We start from the raw sequence: 23,210 nt of genomic DNA, 5'->3' as shown, positions 1-23,210 counted from the left end.
TCAACAAAGTAGTGAACTTGATTTTTAAACAATTTAGTTCAATCGTGTCAATCATCTAGAATCATGGTGAAACTTTTTCAAGAAGACTTGTTTCATGCTTGATCATAGTGATCCAAGTTCCAAGTGATTACACAATATGTATGCAGTTTAAGTTCAAATAGAGTAGCAAGAATAGTTACTCAATTCAATCATAGGAACTCTCTTATGCTCTCGGGTGAAGTGTTTCACTCAATTCTTTACTAGAATCATACAATTTAACTTTGCCTTTCATTTCAGTTATGCCATGTACACATGTTCAATCAAGGATCTCAAGGGCTTGACATATGGTTGTAATGAGGCTTGGCTACAAAGAAACTTTGTTTTTCTGGGATACAAAGAAGGAGGTAGACCATTAGTACATACTCCAACTTCTTTTACTTGTTCACTTTGAAGTCCACTTTCAACTTTCTTTCACCAAATCATCGCTTATGCTACTAACCATTTTGATTCTTCACTTATTTTAGCATGATTCACACCTTTTTTTTTCACTGCCTCATGCTTATCATTCACACATAATTGAAGAATGAGAATTTCTGATTCACATTCCAACTCAGATACATAAATCACAATTTTGTCCATTTCCCAACATAATAATTAAAAACCATATGCACTAATGATCTTTCTCCATGGGTATGGGGATTGATGTATTTCATTGTGGCTTGGGTACATGATTTTGAAAAAGAAATTTTCAGCTCAAATGGCTACAAAGAATTGGATTCATGATTCATAAGGGTTGGCTTTCTGGCTGTAGCTTAACTCTCCTAAACTTGGCCTTAATCATTTCCTTGATATTCCATGCTTAATGGCAATTGACACAAAAATCAGGCAAAGCTAATTGACAAAATCCAGCAAAGTCACTCATTTGTATTTGGATATTGATCAAAAAGTGTTTGATACAACACCATCTTGGAATGGATAGTTCTTTTGGAACAGGTCGATCATATATCCTTGCGAGGAATAATTTGGTGCATTCAAATCGGCTTGTTATGGGACATGTACTCTCAGTTATTTCTGAATAGTTGATTGAGAGGATATTGGTGTAAGGATGAATTAAATAAATATAGCATTCATACATTGAGCTCATGGATATTGATCCTCATTGTTTGAGTTATAACATCATTCATCATTTGCATTTGTGTATGTGATATATATATTGTGTATATTATGTGTGTCTGTCTGATTATGATATTCTGTGTAATTTCACTCTGTCAATGAATAATATTTATTAGATGTCTTACTCCCTTTTCTTTCTGCTTGTCTTCGGTACGTGTTCTCGTTCATATGGGTCATTCAACAACGATTTGGAGTTGCCGATTCTCGATGTCCCAAGAGGGGCATGGAGGATTGACAAAAACCACTACACCTACACAGACCCTTGTTCCTTGGACCTGAAGATGGTGTGCGATGGCTCCACGATGCGCTTCACATCCCATCATGCGGACTTATAGGCTTCCTTCACTCTGTCAGAACAGAGGCCGACACTTGCCGTACCATCTACTCAGTTTGTGACTCCTCGCGAACTAATTGCTGCAGGGCCATCTACAAGGCGTATGAGTTGGGACGATGTGATCTGTTCCACACAGTGGAGGAGAGTCGCTCGGAAGATCATGCTCGAACCTCAGACAGATGCGAGAGCAGATATTAGGTCGCAGAATCCGGCCTATGAACCGGTGGAGGAGCTGGAAGCTGAAGAGGAGGATTGTGTGGAGTTAATCTACACAGAGGACTCCATCGAGGTAGTAGACCTCTCCTCTGACTCCAAGATGGAAGAGGATTCGAGCGAGTGTTCTAGCGTACCCGCAAACACTGGAGCTAGCCGTTATAAGCCATTTCCTTTTTTGTTTGGCTTTTTGGGTAGGGTATCTGTTCAGGGTACTTTTGATGTGCTGAATGACTCAACCTATTTTGTATAGTTTCAGTTAAGGTGGAGATTTCATTCCGCCTTGTATTTTGTACTAACGTTTCACGCTCTTTCAATGAAGAATTATTCAAAGATATGTTGAGTTGTTTTTTGTTACCATTAGGTAACGGTTATTAATTTTATGCAATTTATGTTACTTAAAGTGATATCCCGAAAAGGAAACGAATATAAGGAAAATAATTTTGTATTACATTATTCAAAAAAAATTACCCACTTTTTTGCATAATATTTATGGAGTAATTTTCGAGGCGTTACACACACAGTCATAGGTATTCTAGGGGAGTTAAGTATGGATTGTCATAGGTTGGGATGTCATGAGAGTGAAACCTAACATGCTTTATGCCTAGAATTGGGGCTGTTTTACTTACATGGTGCACCTTGACCGAAAAATTACGGTCTTGGTGCACCTTTTATAGAAATTATCAAAGTAGTGTAAAAGTAAATACAATCGGCTTCTCAGTTGCCGAGTTACTTTTTTTTTATTTCTCCCCCGAAAATCGTCAATGTTGGGGGAGTTTATATATTAAGTAATTTTTTTTCTCTCTCCCTCCTAAATCAGCAATGGGGGAAGTTTTACATTTTTTTTGTGTCCCCCCTAAATCGGCAATGGGTAGAGTTTTACATATATTTTTTGTGTCCCCCCTAAATCGGCAATGGAGAGAGTTTTACATATATTTTTTTTGTGTCCCCCCATGTGCCACTTGTATTGTGTGTGAACAATCATATGGGAGAAAAAAATTAAAAAACAAATTTAAATAGAAAACTCCCCCACCCCCATTGCCGATTTAGGGGGAACAAAAAAAAATTAAACAAAAAACTCCCTTCCATTACCAATTTAGGGGGACACAAAAAAAATGTAAAACTCCCTTGGCCATGTATTATGATTTTATAATTTTGTATAATTTACTCTGTTATGCAATTCTAACATATTGTCAAGTTATATGCACATGTAAAGTCTTTTAGACATTTCATCCAACATTTAATATGCAATTTTTTACTATATAGCCACTAATTCCATTCCAATCAGGATAATTTAAAAAATGAATAACTAATGAGAAGAGATAACATGAAATTGTTTGACCATAATCAAAAGATGTTTCTGAAAAGACAAAGCTTTATGCAAGATATTGTTTACCGCCAATACATCTCCTCCAATCTTCTCTACATCAATGGCAATCGTATCATCAATAATCAGAGGACCCAACTGTTCTTTTATCTCTCTTATGCGCATAGCACTCTTCTGTGGTGAGATGAAATAGTAGAACTCGTTCACACATAGAGAATGATTTGTTCTACTTAGGGGAAGACAAGAAAGAAGAAAAGATAATAACACCCTTTAAGAAAAAGTAACCATGTTTAAAGGTGTTAAGTATGAAGTGGATTTTTAAATGACATGGCAAAATATTATTAGACAAGACATGGTTTGGGACAGAAGTATAAAACAGAAGATCCTCATCCCTAAACTTATGCTTTATTGATACATATTATTATATATGTGCCATAACATTACATAATGTTAAAAATAAAAGTAAATTTTGAAGAAAAACAAATACTTTTTTATATGAGAAAATACATTCCTCGACCCCTATTTGTGTATTTTTGTTGTTGTTTTTTTGTTTCGAAAAGAAGGAAAAAAACCCAAAACGTTGGAGCCATAGAATATTAGAATGAACATAAGTGAGGGGAAGCGAGAAGCTTTTCGTCGCCAAATTTCGAAGTCATAAGCTTCACTTTGCTCCCAGACTCTGTAAGATTCTAACTTCACTCAATCACTTCTACTTTTCACAATTTCAACTAGTTATTCTCATTTTTAACCCTATTATTATATATCTCTTCCAATAACCAATCAATGTGGTTTCATTCATAAGACCCAGAATGAATTAAAGCTTAAAAATGTAAATTTTATTTTGGGATTTTTAATCTATGCTATTCATTGTAAAAATTGACGTTGAAAGGGGTTAAGTTGAGTAGAAAGTAGAGAGCATAGTGTAAGATAAGGGAGAAAGAATAGAAAGAAAGAAGGGGAATGTTTAGTTGCACTTTGAATGTTAAATTCATTTATGTTGTCTTTATTATTTCTGGGTTATTGAGGTTTGCATAAGAAAGGATAAGGAAGATGAATATCAATATGCATGTAAAAAGCCCAAATGTCTGGAGTTGCTAGTAAGACATGGGTGTTTCATATTTGATGTTTCTGCATATTCAAAATTCTCAAGGAGTTCTTAGATGGTAGAATATCGTGTTATAGAGTTCGGACGTGTGTGAAGAAGACGTATAAAAACACATGGAGATTAGGTCGTATGAAGAGTAGCCTAATCACTAGAGGTAGAAGGAGACGAGACAAAACTATAGACGAAACCGTTGAAAGGGATAAATGTAATATGTAAATGGTTTGTATTTAGATATGATTTATGATAGGAAATTAAGGTGTTGTTTGATCCATGTATCAGTATCTGACACTTGTTGTTTTTTGATAAACTTATAGTGATATATATAATCAAGGAGGGTTCAACCTGATATGGAAAAATGGTCACAATTCTCTAATGGTTCCAGTTATTTGTCCAATAATAATTGTTGTTTTGGAGCATTTCGGTTGTTTATGATTAGCTAGTCATCCTTCTGTGCATTTGGTTTTTTATTTGTGCTTATTGGTGTTTCTTAAAATTTGTATTATACTATTATCACCAGGAGGAGTGAGGAGTTTGAATGTGCTTGCTATCAGAGTGATATCATTTGGGTATATGACAAGTTTCAAGTTTATATCTCTTGATTATACCACTTCCGGAGCTTCTAAAGTTGGTGTTGCTGCATTCTTTTACAAAACCACTTTTGGCCAGAAGCAATGCTCTTCATGCTTCTTCAGTTTTGCTCAACCTTGTGTAATTAACAATTTCAAGTAAGTCGGAGAGGTTTATGCTTACGATAGTCTATCCTGGCAGATAATCTGGGATCATATAGTGGGCTAACTTCAACTTATTATGGATAGTTGGAGTTTCTGTAAGAAATTAACGTTAACACATACATACCTTGCGATTTGTAGTTATGTTTTATACATGGTTATATTTTAAGCATGTCTTTTAATTAAGCAGATTAGACCAGTATTTTACTTGATTATAGATTTTCACTTCTTTGATTAGGTTATTACGTATTCAAAATGTTAAAGGGGTTTTAGTTGGGTCTTCAAACACCACTCCTGTTGATGTGAGTATAATTTGATTGCTAATTGTGCATGTGTATCATTGTTGAAACCTGACAATTTTGGGTTACATTACCATGCTGGAAATTACCTTCCGGGTATAAGAAAAATGTGTTTTATTACTTGAATCATGATAGATTTATGGAGATGGTGTGCAAATTATAAAGAAGGTCATATTTGTGTTATTTCAGAAGGGTAGGGTAGGATTGTTTTAAAATTAAAATTAAATGTTTTATAGTTTTCAGCTATTGGGATATAAATATGAACATTTACATCTGTTTGCACATGCTTGCATGCTGTTTGAATCACTTAAAACACCCTATAGATGACAATAGTAAATCAATTACATAAAGATAATAATGTATATGTTATTGAGTGAACTTTTTCTTTGGATATTAAGTCCTTATATCACACTTCAGGAGGATGGCATGGTCTGTTAGAAGCAGTGTAGATGACAGCAGTTTTAGTTCTTCCACTTCTAATGGCAGTAATCGGAGAACACGCTTAATTAGAGTAGTTCAAGAGTTTCAGACCAATATAGGTACTAAGATTCAAGAGGTAAAGAAAAACCTTCCTGTGAAAGTTCTTTTCTTCTTGGTTGGATTTTACTGTGCAACTGCCTTTGCCACTGTTATTGGACAAACTGGTGACTGGGATATTCTATCGGCTGCCTTTGCGGTGGTTATCGTAGAAGTCATCGGGGCTCTCATGTACCGGGCTTCTCTTCCTTTTGTTAGCAAGAGTAGGAGCCTAATCTCCTTCTTTAATTATTGGAAGACTGGCCTAACACTGGGACTTTTCTTGGATTCATTTAAATATTGATTTGATTGCATTATTAGATGCAGCAATCCCCCGCTCCCATGTGAAATATCGGCCATTTTTTGTGCTGTTGGCTCACAGTCTTTGCAGAATTGCAGTTATTCATCACAAATATGTTATGTGAAAGTTTCACATCTCTGGATGTAATAAGCCAGTGTTTATATTTTGAATCTAGTACATGGAAGCTGTAAGGTTGGTCTTCTGCATCTGATCAGCATCGCAACGGCCTTCACTAGAGGACACTGAAATATTCAACAACTTATTTTAAGTTTCACCATAAACTCTGTTGAGAGAAACGTATCACTCCGTACCTGTATTCCTAAGTTTCATTCGTCTTTTTTATCAGGGATATCTTTCAGCCTCCATCAAGAACTGCTGATAAGGCCATTTCTTGATTCATTGATATGTTGTCTATATCAGTATACTATTGAAGGATCTGGTGAAAAGTTAGTCATTTTGTGTATATGTCCATGTATAATTTGTAGAGGAGATTATTTGCATTTCGGATGTACATTTACCTCTTGAAAGTTCTGGTACATATTGTTGTAATTTACTTCATTGAACTTATGCAGAAGGTGCTGAAAACATGTACTGAGACTAATTTGTTTGCCTCTATCAGTTTTCACCTACTTGTACTTGAAGGATTCTGCCAAGTAAAAATTAATGAAGATTATATATAGAAATCATTGTGTTTGAATTTGTGTTTTGTTTTGATTAACTTCATTATACTGCTATAATATATGACAAATTTTGATTTTGATTTCAATTTTTTCAACACTGGTCATTATTTTATTAGTGGCTTCTTTTGTATTGAACATTTTTTTTTTTTTACTCATCAACTTTATTCTGCTTTTCATAGTTTCGAAGAGTAAAACATAAATTTGTTTATTAACATCCTCAATCAGCTTGGTTCCTTGATGTTAAAAAGTAACAATTTGTTCTCATTTTTTTGTACTACCAAGTCACTTTATGAGTAAGAAACTAATCTCTTTCAGAGTTAACAATTGTCGCTCTTATGAATTGAACCCTTAACTTTTTTTGTTTTGGTTTTTCTGTAGACCTAGTAGGACTTTACACTATTAGGCTAACGTCATTTTGAACAGACTTGATAGTTTTAATAACAATTTAGTGTGTCACTTATCATAATGTCAATCAATCTAATCCATATGAATATCAATTAACAATAAACATTGTTTAACACAACACCCTTAGTGGCTTAGTGCACCTTGTGATAAACCTCCATTATGCATATATCAAATTAATGGAAACTTGCTTATGAGAATAAGACAATATACATCATAAATGTGTATGTATGTCGTCGCATATACATGGATATTATGACAATATGAAGAAGAGTGTTTTGGGAGAGATTGATTTGATAGACATTTTGTGATGCAAGTGTCTCTAAAATTGAATAGCAAATTGAAGTCATTATAAGACATGAGCATCAACCAACTAAATCAGGGCCTGGATATGCTGGTAAGCTCATGATGCGCTTGTCTAACACAGGTCCTCCAACAGTAAAATGATAAAGGCTCTGGAAGGATGATCCCTTTAACCCAAGTAACTGGTGCACTGCAAAAAATACAAAAAAAGCTTCCCATCATTAAAATAATGCCCGAATATAATTTAAACTGTGTATAATATAAGCCATTTAAAAAAAACATTGCACTTCGGTTTTCATTCTAATATAAAAAAGGATTTTACAACAATGAAGCCTTAATCCTACTAGGTGAGATCGGCTATATGAACAGAGCAACGCTAGATCAAAAATCATATTCATTTACAAAACATTGATATCTAAGGGTTTGTTTGCGAATTAGATGGGAAAGAATGAAAATGGAAGATTTCATAATCATCTCATTTGTTTAATTTATGGTTCTTAAGCTTTCTTTTTTCTTTTATTCTCCTCCAAAACCTAACTCGCAAACAGATCATGAATTTCTAAAACAAAATGTTCACAGCCAAATAACATAATCTTTAACGGACTTTATGGTACATAAAACTTCTTTAAATTAATACAAACGAACAAATCACTTCTGCTGACAATATATATATTTACATTATTGTAATCAAATTTCACTCTGCATATATTAATGTAGAAAGAGTCTTCTATAATTGATGTTATTAATGTAGAGATGTCAAATTTCATTATTGTAATCACATACAAGAGTCTTCTATAATTGCGCATATTATTGCCTCACTCTGCATATATTACTGCCTCAATCTGCATTACAAGTAAAAAGACTATCCATCCTTAAAATACTACTATCTAATAAACTTTCCTTTAAAATGGCTTTGCTTTAGCCTTTAGGTGACCTAATTGACCACAATAACGAGAAAGACTTGCGTGGAAACATATCTATGTAAAGATAACCAACAAAATCTTGATAACACATTAAAAATTTAATTCTAAATAAAATTTAGTCCTAAATGATAGCACCAAAAAATAAATGCATTTGTCTCCAAATATGACATGTTACATACATCTCCACATAGGTTTTTCTCCCGCAATAATAAGGTTTAGATCCCATTAGCCTGTACAAGGCTCAGAAATCAGAATAAATCCATGTTGAATATACTGCTACCATAAATTTTCTACAATGACTAGGGATTTTAGTTCTGCTTTAAATATAGAAATACTGACTGAAAATGGTTACTTCCTACTGGATCTTAAGAGAGAAAAATCAAGTTCCATATTTTGTATGGATTGTTTTGGTATATAAAATCCTCATCAGTGATATCTAAGACAAAGGTACAAAGTTGTTAACATCCCAAATAATTGTGTAAATGAAGCCTGTTCTGGTTATCATCATACCAAGCATGATTGTACTTCAAGCATTTTGGGGGGTATCGGTACAGTTTTAATCTACATTGTAGTACATGGTATGGTACCATATCTTTAACGGATAACCTAAATGAGTTCAACCCATAATGAAATTTAAAAAATGAGTTAGGGAAGTGCATCAACATTATGAAGCATGGAAGCAAGATGCCAAATTATCAAAGCTCACTTGATCTGAAAGTCCAATTGCCTTAATGCATTTATTACGTATTATGATTTTTTTTAAGGTTGTTGCGAGGTAAGACTGTTCACATCCTGGAAACAGCCTCTCCACTTGTGAGGAAAAACTGTTCACATCTACCCTCCCCAGACCACACTAGGTGGAAGCCTCTTGCATTGAACCCCTTTTTTTATTTCTTGTATAGAATTCATTCTTAGCATGAACTCGGCAACATATGCAACATTTACCACAAATAACTGCCACCAGACCACAACTCTCAAAGCAATGGTGATAACTAGAACCTTACCGGGGTCATCAAAGAAGCAACCAATTCCAGTTGCTGAGATTCCAACAGCATGTGCTTCCAAATACAACACCTGTCCAAGGACTCCGGTCTCCCAAAATAAACGAGGGTACATCCATACATTCTTCTCACGCAAAGTCGGCTCCAAACGAGCCAACATACCAAGGCTGAAGCAACCATCACTTGCTATGTCCTGCAAGTGGGTGGCATTTAAAAGGAGAGACAATATGCATTAATTTACGAAGAAATAATACTATTATAAAACAACAGCAAAAGCATTTTAATATTATAATCACAAACCATGAATAATTCATGTCCCTCAAAATTAGTAGCCTTTTAGACAACAAAGGAAAAGAATAACTTCAAGTTTTGATACCCAAATTCAAATTAAAGACTTTTCTAACAACAATAAACAAAAGCTTAATCTACGAAGTACGAAAAATAGTTATAAAAAGCTATTGGATGACAATTGTGTGCGAGATTAAGTTGGTAGTTTACTTATCAGAGCTAAATATACTGTTAAGCTGATACAATGAATACGAACAATAACTTCTCAGTCAAAAGCAAGATCTAGAATACATAAAAATTAAAAGTAATAGGAACAAAGCCTGAAGCCCTCAACACTATCATCCCAAAAGAGATGGAACCTTTTTTTTATCTCTCACTCAACAAATGTCTCACTCTCACAATTGAAACTGGAGCACTATTTGATCATGTAAAAACAGTTTTCCGCATTTAAAAAACTCAATCATGCAGTGTGAAAATTTAGAAAGACAAATAGACAACCACTAATATTATGTACCTGATGGCATGAAAGTTGCTTCGAAACCTGCCGACAATCATATCTCAGGAGTTCATACAGAGGAAGATCATCAGGGCAGCCCTCTGGTTTGGCCCAGACAAAGTCAGGGTTCATAGCTTTCTTTAACTCGTCAAAATGATTTTCGTTCCTCACCAGGAAATATAAGCCTTGAGGTAACCCAACCACTCTGTGAACAAACAAAGCAGCATGCACCTCGGCATCCCACGGTAGGGCTCGAAATGGCAAGGCAAGCTGTCTCCGTTGCTTCTCTCCAGTTTGGCAACCTGAAGGAAGGCAATGTGCTAGAATCTGATAAAATGTATCTCTCTCAATTCCTGTAACTCCATCCATATCAACCGCGCTTCTGCGCTTCCTAACAACTTCCCTAACAGTAAAGCCCTTGTATGAAGCTTCACTATAAACTCCGCTCCTTCCAAATGGCTCAACCGAGAACCTATCTCCCAATGTCAAAGGCTTTTTCACAACTTCAGCGGTTCTATAAATAACATCCCAACATATATGCTCTTTGCTAAGCGAATTAGGCTTCCCTACCCACTCTAACTTGTTAAACTGCAAAATGGCAGAACTCAACTCTTTGTAATCTACATCAAACCCATTGTTTCCACTTGGGTAAACCAGTATAACACAATCAGGATGCTCAAACTCAATCTCCGGAATCTTTCCTTTAACAGGTTTTGATGGAATTTCAAATTCAGGGAAAACATGAAGCCCCATAAGAGACTTTAATTCCTCACACCCTAAGGAGTCTAAAACCTTCACATCCCAACCAAGCCCCGCAGCAGCCATCGTAACAGCAGCGATGGCATGACCAACATCATGGTTACAGTACCTTAAGTAAGAGTATAAATGAGTTGAGCTATTCATAATACTCGATCAAACACATTTATTTTAGTTAAACACATAAATCTAAGTCCAAAGTTACACTCTATTGCTTAAATGATTGACTGACATTACTATTTCATGAATAGCTCACATCTATATGAAGAGTAATGATTATTATGAATATAACATTATATATTTTTTATTTCACTTTCTAGCATAAAGATGCTGGCTAAATATTGAATTAATACACTTAAAAATAATTTAAGAGAAACTTGATAATCAAATATAACCCTGTTATAAATAAACTAAACAAGACAATTTCAAGCTTTATATCTTCAAGCAACCTAAGCTAAAACTTTAAATTGTCCTATGTAAATATAACAGGGAAGCTTAAGTTCTTACCTGAAAGCACGTTCTCCATATTTCCAAGCCTCGCGCCAGAAAATGGAAGACAACCCAACAAGAAAAGAATTAGCGGGTAACAATTTGGAGAAAAACCCAGAAGGGATTTGAGCTCTAAGTTCCAAAGAATGCTCCTTTGGAGCATAATGAGCAACAAGAGAGGTATCAGATAAAGATTCTATAGCAGGTGCAATGATATAAGCCTCAGTGGGGTGTAAATTACCACTACTCGGATTCACCCTTAAAGACCAAGTTGAAAAGCTCGTAGCTTTCCAAGCCGAAAGTGCAAGGGAATCATATAGGAACTGAGAAATGGTGGATTTGGAAATGGGTTTTGGAGAAGGAAGAGAAAGGAATAGAGAAGAGTAAAGGGGTTCATTTTCTGGTGTTTTTTGAGTAGGTAAGTGTTCAAGAGAGAGAAGAGGAGAAGAGAGATATCTACGAAATGGGTTTGGTTGGTTAGCCCAATCAAGACCATGGGGTCCTCTTGCATAGTTGTTAAAAGCATGTTTGGTTTGGTTATGGTATTTGAGAACATGGGTGAGTTTGTTTTCGTCTATGTTTTGGTTTTGTTTTTGTTGTTGTTCAGGGTTGGTTGTGGAAGAAGAAGAAGAAGAAGAAAAAGAAGAGAAAGACATTAGTGGTGGTTGGAATGAACGGGTTCGAATGAGAGATGTTGAAGGACGAAAATGGATGAATGGTAGTGATGGGTTGCGTAGAGGAAGAGATGGTGGCATGTTTTAAAGGATCAGAATTTTATGCAGTGTTTTTGTGGAATGAGAGATGTTGCTGATGTTATTGCTGAGTTCATTACTCAATTCTCAACTCTTCCATGGACCAGGGACACGAGGATCTTGTTCTATTCTTACATGGTATATTTTTAAATTAATTAAATATCAAGGGGGAAATCTCTTTTATAAAATGAGATTAATATTTATAAAATAGTCAAGATTTATTATCATACATCATTTATTTCAATTATGTTTTTTTAAAGTGATTTTGAAGAGATAGAAAAACAAATATAAATGATACAATAATAATGTAAAACTCTTGTTATTAAGGAACTATTTTTGATATGCGTGACTTTCACTCCCAACAAGGTAAGAAGGTCACTCACAGGAATCAGGAATCAAACTTTTAACATTCTAGTCATCTTGAGAATCTAACAGACCATACACCACTAGACTAACTCTTATTATAATATAAACATTATGAAAATTATATATTCTTTTACAAATTCTCTAAAATAATATATTGGTTTGAGAGTTAGATTTTGGAGGGGAAACAAAAGAAAATGGAAGAATTTGGCAATGAAATATATTTATGAGATGATTAAATTTCTTCCTTCATTTTCCTCCAAAATATAACTCCCAAACAAATCCTTGTAAATATTATGTAGGGAAGAGGTTATTAAACTATGGATGAAGATCACATGTTTCCAACGGTATCTCATTCACTGTCTCAAGTCAATCATATATTAACGTGCGGATAAAATAAAAAAATTTAAAAACAAAAAAATAATAAAATGAAGTATTCTAATTGACTTGAAACATCAAATAAATATCATATGAACAGGTGATCTCCCTCCATTAAACCATACACTTGAGCATAGTGTTGTTAGAATCGGACCGGACGGTCTGACTGCTGACCGGACTTGAAAACGGCTCTGGTTTGTCGTCTTAACCAAATGAGAGTTTGACCGCTTTGAACCGGAGAAAATCCGGTCCGACCGTGTTAAACCCGGGAAGTAAACCGGACGGCTCACTTAAAAATTAAAAAAAAGGGATAACGTTCTAATATTTTGTTTTACTACGATCCAAAAAAAGATAAATAAATATTATTTCAATATAATTATACATAATTATTAATTATATAAAGTTTTATACTTATATATAATTATATATTTATAAATAAAAATTATTAATTATGTAAGAAATCACCCGGTCAGACCGGATGGTTTAAACCATTTAAACTTAATACGGGATCTTTGCCGGTTTGACGTCCGGCTCGTATTTCACAACATTGCACCATGTAATAATTTATTCAAAAATAAATGTTATCTGGTTTTCTCTCCATCAGCCATATTCACCCTTTGTCTGCTCCTACAACTCACAATTCTTCCTTCTTCTTTTCCTTCGCAAAATACTCTCTCTCTCTCTACAATGTTTGCTGCATCAACATTTTCCCGCCTTAATTTCCTTCCCAAACCTTCATTCTTCACCGCACTCTCCAACTTCCGCAGAATCCATCTTCCACTTCCCTCTTCTCCCATCCCACGCTCCTCTTACAATACCCTTTCTACGGCAGCGGCGAACTGCCACGGCGACTTAATTGTTCTCGGCATCGAAACCAGCTGCGATGACACTGCCGCCGCTGTCGTGAGTAACTACATCGATTGCTGGCTAACTAACTTATAAAGAACGACATAACTGTCATAACTGTGAATTATAGATTACTTTAGGCAATTTATGAGTTATAAGGGTTTATGTCATTTTATCCCTATCATAGCTATTATTGTTGTTATTGTTATTAATTTATTTATTTAGTCTTTTGTGATTCATTGGTTCCTCCTTTTATGGTTTTTAGGTCAGAAGCAATGGTGAAATTCTGAGCCATGTGGTGTCTTCGCAGGTATTGTTTGTGCTGCTGAATTTGGTTTGGTGCTTATAGTCAAGTGTAGTATATATGTATTTTAGTCAATTTAATGAAGAGTTGCATAATATTGAAGGTTGGTTTAGGGAGGGAGTGTTTAGATAAGTTTTTATAAAGTGATTTTGTGATATTGCTGTTTCCTTTGGAGTTTTTTTTTTTGTCTAAATCAAAAGTTCTTTCTAGCTTATGAGAAAAATACCATTTTTTTGAATTTTATGGGCTTTTATTTTTTATTTTTGAAGCTTATTCAAATAGCTTAATTGTTTTTTTTTATAAAAGGCAACCGAATGCATGAGGCTCCCACCTAGTGGAGTTTGGGAATAGTAGATGTAGGCAACCTTATCCTTGCAGTTTAATTTTTTTATTTAGAAGTATTTAAATTAAAAATTGCATTTTTTAAAAATCCAAACAAACAAGCTCTTAGCCAGTGATGGGTAATGATAAGTTTTCTGCCATTTTCATCAGTGAGATGGCAGCAAACACTGACATTAGAAAACTTGTTCACGCTTACAGTGAAACTGTGCCTTAATGCATTTCCCTTACTGCATTGGCTATCTCAGAGAGTTGAATGGGAGTTTTTTTGTGTATCTTTGACTGGTTACTCTTCCAATTTTGGGAAGGAGGTGGTGTGGTGGTTAGGTGAACTATCCAAAGTGCAGAAGATTCTAGATTTTGAATACCATCATAATCACTGTGGGCAAAGTTCACATAGATTGCAGTCCACTTGCACTGTGACCAACCACTGTGTTGGGTAATTGTGTTTAAAGTTAGACTGTATTCTTTGAATATGATATGCATATTCCAGGCCTGAACGAAAAGTCAAAAACATAAGAAGGAACTTATGATTGTCTGACCGAGGTGGATGCTTGTACATTAGATAAAATGATTTAAGGCTGCATAAGGAGATATAATGATATGATAGAGCGATGAAAATTGAAATCAATTAACATATTGCTAAGGTAAATTTCATTGTTGCCTAAACTAGTACAAAGAAATTTTGGCTATATCAATTTTGTTACTTCTGATAAGGTTAATGATCGTTATGAGATGCATGCTAAGATTGTGTGGATTTTTGGTGATTGCACTTTCTGCCTTATGATTAAGAACCAATGGTTCGAGTCACCTTTATTTGATTATGCACTGTTTCGTTGAGCAGAAAAGTGTTAATGTCCTATTGGATGCCTTTATGACTATTGATAGCATGTGACAATTCATTTGTATCTCATAAACTTAATAATGTTAAATATTTGAAAACCTTTGTACATGAGACGAAAACAACAGATCTCAATCAGACAAATATTTTACAATGGGTGTGATGTGTAAAAATGGACATTCAAAGATGTGATGTAACCTTTTACTATTCTACATCTGCTCACCATGAAAGAATATCACTTTATATCTTCTATAAAATAAAAAATCTAAATAAGTAAAAATGTTAGATGTCTTTAGTATGGATATTGCCATAGTCCATATGTTTGTATTTTGTCAGTGGTAACAATTCCTACTGCCAAACAATGGGATTAGCAGAACTCACGGGTAGTTTCTTTCCCTTTATCCAACAGAGATATAAGGTCTATTCTTACTGGCCACATGTCTCTATAGTCTCTATATTTATTTCATCCTCTCAGTTAACTAACATTACTTTCTTTCTCTCTATCTGTTTAATTTATCCAAATCAAGGCAGATTTGCTTGTGAAATATGGAGGTGTTGCTCCAAAAATGGCAGAAGAAGCCCACTCTCAAGTGATAGACCGGGTACAGCACTCTGTTATATTATTAGTACATCCCAACTTGAATACTCCCTGCATAGATCAGGGCAAACAATGTATGTCCTGAGTTTGTTTTCTCTCATAATAACTGTTGGAAGGTTTCTATGTGGTGAATGCACACATCCCTCCTAGTAGTCCTAGGGAACTGGTGGAGATCCTTTGAACATATCCCTGGTAGGATGTAACTTTTGAGTTACTCGTGGGCCCCTAGGATGGTCTTTGGAGAGCTCCACCAGGTTCTCAAACAGATTTCTGTTATGGTTTCTTATACCTCTTTCTTTTTCTCTGTTAACCTTATTTGGTTACTGACATGGGTATAATGTTCTAGCAATTTATTATAGGTTGTGCAAGAAGCCCTCGATAAAGCTTATATGACTGAGAAGGATCTCACTGCAGTTGCCGTGACTATTGGTCCTGGTTTAGGTCTCTGTCTTCGTGGTAATACATGATATTAGGCTCAATAGGAAATTCATTTTAAATACATATTAATATATGTACAGGCTGCTGATATTATTTAATCTGTAGTTGAAATATCAATGAAATGAAGTTGTAATTTTGTTATTCTCCAAATAATATAGAACCATTAGTTATTAGGCAAAGTACCATGCAGTAGTAGTGTCACTATCCTATGGGAATTGGCAGCATGTTTGCCCCCCCACCACACAAATTTTGTTCCAGATGTTGCAAACTATTGGCCACAACTCATTTCATAAGTAGGGTTACTGTATATTAAATAATGCAAAGAAGTCACTAACTTCAGCTATTCAAATTTAATTGGTCAAATTATTGGTAATGGTTTCTATTGCTGACTTCTAGTCGTTGTTGCAAGGCATATTTCAGTAAACTTTTCCAATAACTTCATTTCATATGCTTTAGTGGTATCCATCCTATCAATTTCACATTCCATGGTATGTTTTTTGCACATTGCAGTGGGAGTGCAAAAAGCTAGGAGAATTGCTGGGAGCTTTAGTTTACCAATTATTGGCATACATCATATGGAGGCACATGCTCTGGTAGCCAGGTAAAGCAATAATGGCTCTCAAATGAATATGTACTTTTCAGCCTAATAGATGGATGCAGAAGCATGATTGCAACATTTGAAATGGAAACTTAATTTCTATATTTTTATGCTTCCAGAATTTGTCAATATTTTTCAAGACACCTTAGGAAGTTATGCTTTTCTTTGTAAGACATACACACCTTTTGTTTTAGGTTAATTGAGAAAGATTTGCAGTTTCCATTCATAGCGCTACTAGTTTCAGGTAATCTTCTTGTATTCCCTTTTCGGATGTTAGTTTTATTAATTGTGTTACCTTTCTTCTTGACACTTAATCTATTTTATTTTTCCTTCCTTGAATTACCGACCTACTATTTCTAATTGAAGTTAATATTTGAAGGAATCAGGTAGTAAGGGACACATTGTACAAATCCAAATTTATTTTTCTAGTGATTTTAGACAGTTTCGATATTTAACGTAGGGTAGTTTTGCAGCATGTGACATCATGTTTTGTTTATGATGCTAATTGCTAACGTTCTGTACTTTTAATCAAGCTACATCAGAAAAGTTATGACCTATAAACAATATGATTGGCACATTTGGCAAAGGAGTGCCACTCATATTGTTGACATTGTTGGAAAAACCAATTGTGAACTTTCTATGTTTTTGTGGAGAATTGGTATTTGACAGAGTATTAGAAGTTTAGAACCTTTATGACCAAGTAGTCAGCTAACGTCAGTTTGATATAAGGTAGCATTGTCAATGCTTTGAACCCAGAGGGCTCTTGCATAAACAATAAAGGGATGTTTTGAAGATGTAAACCAAACCGTGGCCTTTCATCTAACAGCTTTAGTGTTTAGGAATTAGGACCTTTTGGTCCTTGACTTCTATAATTTGAAAAGGATACTTGTGTGACTTAGACACACTACAAGCTCAATTTTCTAAATCTCTGTTATGGTGTGATTTTTCGTTTCACTCAAGTTGAAATCTTCCTCCTTACTTTTAGTTTTATTTTGTTCCATATTCTCCCTGTTCTTAACTTTACATATAGAAGAATGTGACTTTAACCTGTAACTTCCATTCTTAAATCAATAATTTGTATACCTCCAATTTCACCCCCCTGATAATCTCGTAAAGTCGACACATAATTGTATATTTAAGTCAAATGTTTGAATATTTTGCTTGTTTTTGTATGTAGATATGGTTCTTGTTGTATAGTTTTTTAAATCCAGTGTATTGCACTATTAGAAACCTGTGATTTGACACCACTGCTGAGTGCTGACTATATTCTTAGATGTTAATAAACTTGGCTATCTTCTTAGGGTGATGGCATTTTTTGTTTGTAGGGGGACACAATCTACTCGTTCTTGCACGTGATCTTGGCCAATACATTCAACTTGGAACTACAATAGATGATGCAATTGGTGAGGCATATGACAAGACAGCAAAATGGCTTGGACTTGATATGAGGAGAAGTGGTGGTCCTGCTGTTGAAGAGCTTGCTCTTGAGGGTAATGCTGAATCAATTAGTTTTTCAGTAAGTGCATCCCACAATATTATATATTTTCCCACTCTTTATTGTTTTGCCTTAGGTTGAGTATCTTATTATCTCTCCTTTTCTGACATTACTGTGATGACTTTATACTTGTGGTGGAGATTTAAGTTTATAACTAAATATATTATAGATTCCAATGAAGCAGCACAAAGATTGCAACTTCTCTTATGCTGGTCTAAAAACTCAAGTAAGGCTGGCAATTGAGTCCAAAAAAATGTACGTGGAAATTTTATACTGTTTTTTTAATTATTTTTATTTTTAGTTTACAAAATAAATTAATATAATGATGGGGTAATGCCATAACCTGATTGACTATCTACCTTTATGTAGTTGTCTGAAAATTAAATACAAAAACTTTCTATGTTGAAATAACTGATTTTTGCATTCTATTTAATGTTTAATACAATGAATCTAATTTATGATAGAACATTATGACATCGTTCGATCAATATAGCTGACCCCACCTAGTGGGATAAAGGTTTGGTTGTTGTTGTATTTAATGTTTCTCCTTTTCCCTCATAATCAGATAATTGTTAATATATTTTGAGACTGATAGCTTTTACCAACAGGATTGTGCAGAGATCTTTTAGTTTTACTATTACCTACTTATGAGGATATTTGTCATTGGCAGTGATGCCACAATTCCTATTTCTTGTGCAAGTAATGAAGACAGATTGTCACGTGCTGATATCGCTGCTTCATTTCAGGTTAGTTATTTTTTGTGGTATTTTAGATTATGAGATTATCTTTCCCTTTCAGGTCTAGTTAAGTATTTTTGCCACTAGTGTGTTTTATTTGGTCAATGTCTTACTCTATTTTCGACATGTCAAGCAGCGAATTGCAGTGCTACATCTTGAGGAAAGGTGTGAACGAGCAATCCAGTGGGCATTGAAGATGGAGCCTTCTATCAGATACATGGTAGTTTTATGTCTAACATGTTGATCTCTGTTTGATAATATCAATGCTCTCCTTTCCGTTAATTTACATTGGAAATTTTAAATGTAATTCTACTTGTTCATTGTTGTAGGTTGTCTCTGGTGGTGTAGCATCAAATAAACATGTTCGAGCTCGACTTGATAAAGTAGTGAAGAAGAGTGGCCTGCAACTTATATGCCCTCCTCCCCAGCTTTGTACTGACAATGGTAATCATGTAGTTTCACTTTTGCTTTTGGTAAAGAAGGCTAACTCCACCTGTATTGGCGTGCTTCTTTGCCAAACTTTACATAGCTGGTCTCATATCTTAATAAAAGTGATGCATTATTAGTTATTAAGTTTATGCCTTTTTAATATAGGGTTTATTTTGGTTTGGGGAATGAATAACCAAGCTTTTACATAGTTGTGTTTGACTTTTTTTTGGTAAGAGGGCTATAAATGCCCTCAGACCGATACTTAAGGGCTTAACTAATCATTGAATTAACTTCAAATATATTTCTGTTCTGAGACATAGACCAAATCTCTTGCACACCATGCCTTCCTTTCCGCTGGTTCTAATAGAAAAAGGAAGGGCTGTGTTATGCGTAAACTTTGTCCAATCTTCTAGACGTGGATCAAAATATAATGCTAGGTTGACGCATTTGCTTCCTTTCATAGTTGGCTTATCATATGGTTTGAGTAGTGCTAAATTAGCAACATTTGCTACATTGACACACATATCAGTCATGCAGTGCAAAATAGGGAATGGTTTTCATCTTTCCGGACAGTTATGGACTTTTGGGTAAAGAAGTTTGTCCATGAGAGTAGGATTTATTTATTTTGACCTTTGAAATACTTAAAAAATTACAGCTAAATTTAAAGTTGTTGACAGTTTTACACATGATTAAGCAGAGGATTATCATCTTAATGTGCTAAGGGATTGGAGCTTAAAGATTTATAAACCTGCACTACTGAGAATTCATATTTGGCATTGAGACTTGAGAGCAATAAAGAGGTGCCGATCTAACTTGTATGATTCTGAAATTCGTTTACTCTTATGGAAGGAAGTTGACAAGATTTTCTTGTATAGATGAAGTCTAATACTCTTTTTTTATCATTGGTTTAACTTTTACTTCATTTTCTTTGGTACTGTTCCTAAGGATCATACGAAGAAGAAAAAAAAGATACTGTCCATTCCTCAATCCTGGTGCTCTCTTTTTATAGATCAATCTAATATCTGTTCTCTAACAGTTTTTTATTTTGTTCAACAATATCTTCTGTATCCACTGTATTCAAAAAGCAAACTAGGATGGTATTTTTTATAGAAAAGATTGTTTTTGTTTTGTTAAAGCTGTTCTTTTCTTAAAAAAGGGCGGCCCAATGTACGAGGCTCCCACCTAATTGGGTATGGGGAGTGTATGCAAAAAAGCTGGTCATTGCTTCTAATTTATTTTAAAAGAAATCTGGTGATTTCTTAATAGCTTGCTTTTGAACTGAATAGGTGTAATGGTTGCTTGGACTGGTATTGAGCACTTCCGCATGGGAAGATACGACCCTCCTCCTCCTGCAGAAGAACCAGAAGACATGGTGGTGTGTTTTCTGAACCTTGACTATTAGAGCACATTTTCCTATGCTGAATTTGCTTTCCTATTATTACTCCGTAGATGGATTTAGTGAATAAATGTTAATAAGAACAAATGGTTAATGCTTTTTACACTATCTCCAAGATCAGTTATAACTCAGGTTATAGAAAATATTTGTGTTATTCAACTGAAGATGTTTTTCCTGTTCTTTTTTAGTTATTTTCCAGCCTTTGGTTTATGAACCTTGATGGTGTTAATAATGTAAAACTCTATATGGTTCAGTAATAAGTACTTCATCCCATTGCTGAAAACTTGGTCACGCCTAATTTGGACTCTTCAAATTTGAAGCCCACAACACATGATTTCATCTGTAATCACATGTTATACTTGTGTTTCATCAGTCAATAAAATTTTAACATGAACTGTAATTCATTTCAGTATGATTTACGTCCAAGGTGGCCGCTGGGGGAAGAATACGCTGAAGGAAAAAGCGAAGCGCGCTCCATGAAAAGGGCTCGTGTTCATCCTTCTCTTACTTCTATAATTCAAGCATCAATTCAACAGTGACACTGCATGAACTTCCTTGTTGCTTTGACCTCTTCATGAAGCTCTGCAAGGAAGCAACTTTTTTGTACCATTCTCTGATAGTGATTGCTGAAATGAAGTCTTCAGCTGTGACATATGTTTCCAATATTACAAAAAAAGTGTCAAATTTTTCTTCTTTGCTGGGGAAAGTAGCGTAACCCATTTTCTGTCCCAAGATGTGTTCCACTTCATGTACCCTTGCATTATCATTGGTCAGAAAATATAAATTAATGTATTTTTAATTCTTGTTTTACTTTTCTGGTCAATGAGAAACAAATGGTACATGGAGTAATATAAACTTAGACAGAATATCTGACTCCATCAAGAAGTTGACAACAAAATCCAGCGAAGTAATGCCACTTCTGGGACAAACACTATAAATGTGGCTAGTAGAAGAAGTGACATTTAGAGTGGAGTGGGATGAGATGAACATTGATTAAAGTTATTATACCATAATTTTACATCTTTTGTCACAAAAAAGGAAAAGCTACATCTATATTTGAATTATTTTTTGGCTTATGTAAATCTAGTAGCAACAAACGAGCTGAGTTTATATATGGGATGTAACATATATACATTAAAATCTTAGATTTCCATCTTTGGTATGAGATTTGAAAAATATGTCTATAGGAAAGTAATAATCTCATATACGTTAGTTTGTGAAGAATATGAGAATTTTCAATGTCCATATTTGGTAGCAGATTTGCAAGAAAAAAATGTTAGAAAATATAATGCTATTTTGTGAAAGAAGTGACAATTTTAAATTCTAACTTTTTTAGATGAGAATTTTGGTTACATTGGAATGTCAATTTAGTGTAAAATAACCTTCATGCTATTATTCATCACATCTAATTTTTGTAATCAATGATATTTTAAGAAAATCAACCATATTTTTGGGAATGTTTTATAGTTCGTTTTTTCCTTCGTAATTATCAAATATAAAAAATATAATTGTTTATATCAAGTGTTAATTAAACATCAACGGGTGTTGGTTCAAGTAGTATGCGTTTGATTCCCCTTAAGCAAAGTCTCGGGATCGAGTCTTGTAGATGAAATTAATATCCGCTGAGAAAGTTAGTTCCACGTACCTGTGGATGATCCTGGTTTGGATAGGATTGCCTCCAGTGAGAGGATACCTATAGCAAACCAAACAAAAGTGTTAATTAAACCTTTTTAAGGTAATTAAAGTTTAATTTTCATGAACAATAGCAAGCAATGACCAAGTAAAAACCATAGTGAGTTACACACACATTTTTTATGAGTTTTTATTGAAAAAAAGTACACCGTAGGCACTAAAATAAAATTATGAGATTAGTCTTCTAAGTATTTTTTGTTTACAAGTTGGTCACATAGGTTTTTTAAATTTTAAATTGGCCCTTTACTCTTTTTTTTTGTGTTTTCGAATCAGTACTTTTAACTATTATGCTTTTAAATAGTCACCAACTTTGTTTTTTCAATACTTTTTAAATTCAAATCCATTCTATAAATTTATTGAGATGTTTTGTAGCTAGAGTTATAAAAATCTTACCATACCTATATGTTCAATAATAGAGATGACAAAAAGAACATTGTCCGCGGGCGCATACGCATAGTTCGTATTTTTGTGTGGGTAGGGCATATAAATTTTGTCTATTTGCCCGTTTCGCCCGGCCCGTTTTGCCCGCCACGTTTGTGGGCATTTCCGTTGGGCAAGCGAGTGGCCCGCGGGCGGCACATAAACATAATTTAAGGAAAAGTAATAAAATTTTAAATAAATTATGATGTAATGTAATTTTTAATCCCTGAAAATATTGTAATCTAATGTGATTTGTTAAACTTCATATAAA

At 34.4% G+C, this 23,210-nt stretch overlaps 3 protein-coding genes across 4 annotated transcripts; 2 read left to right on the top strand and 1 right to left on the bottom strand.

The window, feature by feature from the left end:
- LOC109361611 (uncharacterized protein ycf20-like) lies at positions 3,597 to 6,604 on the top strand. The gene is made up of 3 exons (XM_019607120.1): positions 3,597 to 3,707; positions 4,649 to 4,856; positions 5,576 to 6,604. Exons 2-3 carry the CDS (start codon positions 4,702 to 4,704, stop codon positions 5,976 to 5,978), a joined length of 558 nt encoding a protein of 185 aa, XP_019462665.1. The 5' UTR covers positions 3,597 to 3,707; positions 4,649 to 4,701; the 3' UTR covers positions 5,979 to 6,604.
- On the bottom strand, positions 7,272 to 12,188 carry LOC109362879. The gene is made up of 4 exons (XM_019608946.1): positions 11,332 to 12,188; positions 10,087 to 10,936; positions 9,288 to 9,477; positions 7,272 to 7,550 (listed from the first exon to the last, which is right to left on the bottom strand). The coding sequence occupies exons 1-4, from the start codon at positions 12,066 to 12,068 to the stop codon at positions 7,423 to 7,425; spliced, it is 1,905 nt and encodes a 634-aa protein (XP_019464491.1). The 5' UTR covers positions 12,069 to 12,188; the 3' UTR covers positions 7,272 to 7,422.
- LOC109362243 (probable tRNA N6-adenosine threonylcarbamoyltransferase, mitochondrial) lies at positions 13,396 to 21,538 on the top strand. Of its 2 annotated transcripts, XM_019607893.1 has the most exons (14): positions 13,396 to 13,419; positions 13,481 to 13,709; positions 13,918 to 13,962; positions 15,664 to 15,738; positions 16,094 to 16,190; positions 16,683 to 16,773; positions 16,965 to 17,014; positions 18,096 to 18,286; positions 18,435 to 18,520; positions 18,936 to 19,011; positions 19,139 to 19,222; positions 19,332 to 19,446; positions 20,718 to 20,806; positions 21,238 to 21,538. In XM_019607893.1, exons 2-14 carry the CDS (start codon positions 13,494 to 13,496, stop codon positions 21,364 to 21,366), a joined length of 1,344 nt encoding a protein of 447 aa, XP_019463438.1. In that variant the 5' UTR covers positions 13,396 to 13,419; positions 13,481 to 13,493; the 3' UTR covers positions 21,367 to 21,538. The 2 variants fall into 2 exon arrangements, with proteins under 2 accessions (XP_019463438.1, XP_019463439.1); XM_019607894.1 differs by lacking the exon at positions 13,396 to 13,419 and having other exon boundaries at positions 13,694 to 13,709; positions 15,668 to 15,738.

Source organism: Lupinus angustifolius, chromosome LG12 (assembly GCF_001865875.1).
Source record: "Lupinus angustifolius cultivar Tanjil chromosome LG12, LupAngTanjil_v1.0, whole genome shotgun sequence".
NCBI classification, from domain to species: domain Eukaryota; kingdom Viridiplantae; phylum Streptophyta; class Magnoliopsida; order Fabales; family Fabaceae; genus Lupinus; species Lupinus angustifolius.
The sequence above is the reverse complement of the archived record's forward strand: the minus strand, read 5'-3'. Positions and strand labels throughout refer to the sequence as shown.

Coding starts and splice junctions, on each gene's coding strand:
- LOC109362243 (XM_019607893.1), top strand. CDS start 13,494: ATGTTTGCTGCATCAACATTTTCCCGCCTTAATTTCCTTCCCAAACCT. Junction 16,774..16,964: donor GCACATGCTCTGGTAGCCAG/GTAAAGCAATAA, acceptor CTTTTGTTTTAG/GTTAATTGAGAAAGATTTGC. Junction 17,015..18,095: donor CATAGCGCTACTAGTTTCAG/GTAATCTTCTTG, acceptor TTTTGTTTGTAG/GGGGACACAATCTACTCGTT.
- LOC109362879 (XM_019608946.1), bottom strand. CDS start 12,068: ATGCCACCATCTCTTCCTCTACGCAACCCATCACTACCATTCATCCAT. Junction 9,478..10,086: donor AGCAACTTTCATGCCATCAG/GTACATAATATT, acceptor ACCCACTTGCAG/GACATAGCAAGTGATGGTTG. Junction 7,551..9,287: donor TTGCTTCTTTGATGACCCCG/GTAAGGTTCTAG, acceptor TATTTTTTGCAG/TGCACCAGTTACTTGGGTTA.
- LOC109361611 (XM_019607120.1), top strand. CDS start 4,702: ATGACAAGTTTCAAGTTTATATCTCTTGATTATACCACTTCCGGAGCT. Junction 4,857..5,575: donor TGTGTAATTAACAATTTCAA/GTAAGTCGGAGA, acceptor ATCACACTTCAG/GAGGATGGCATGGTCTGTTA.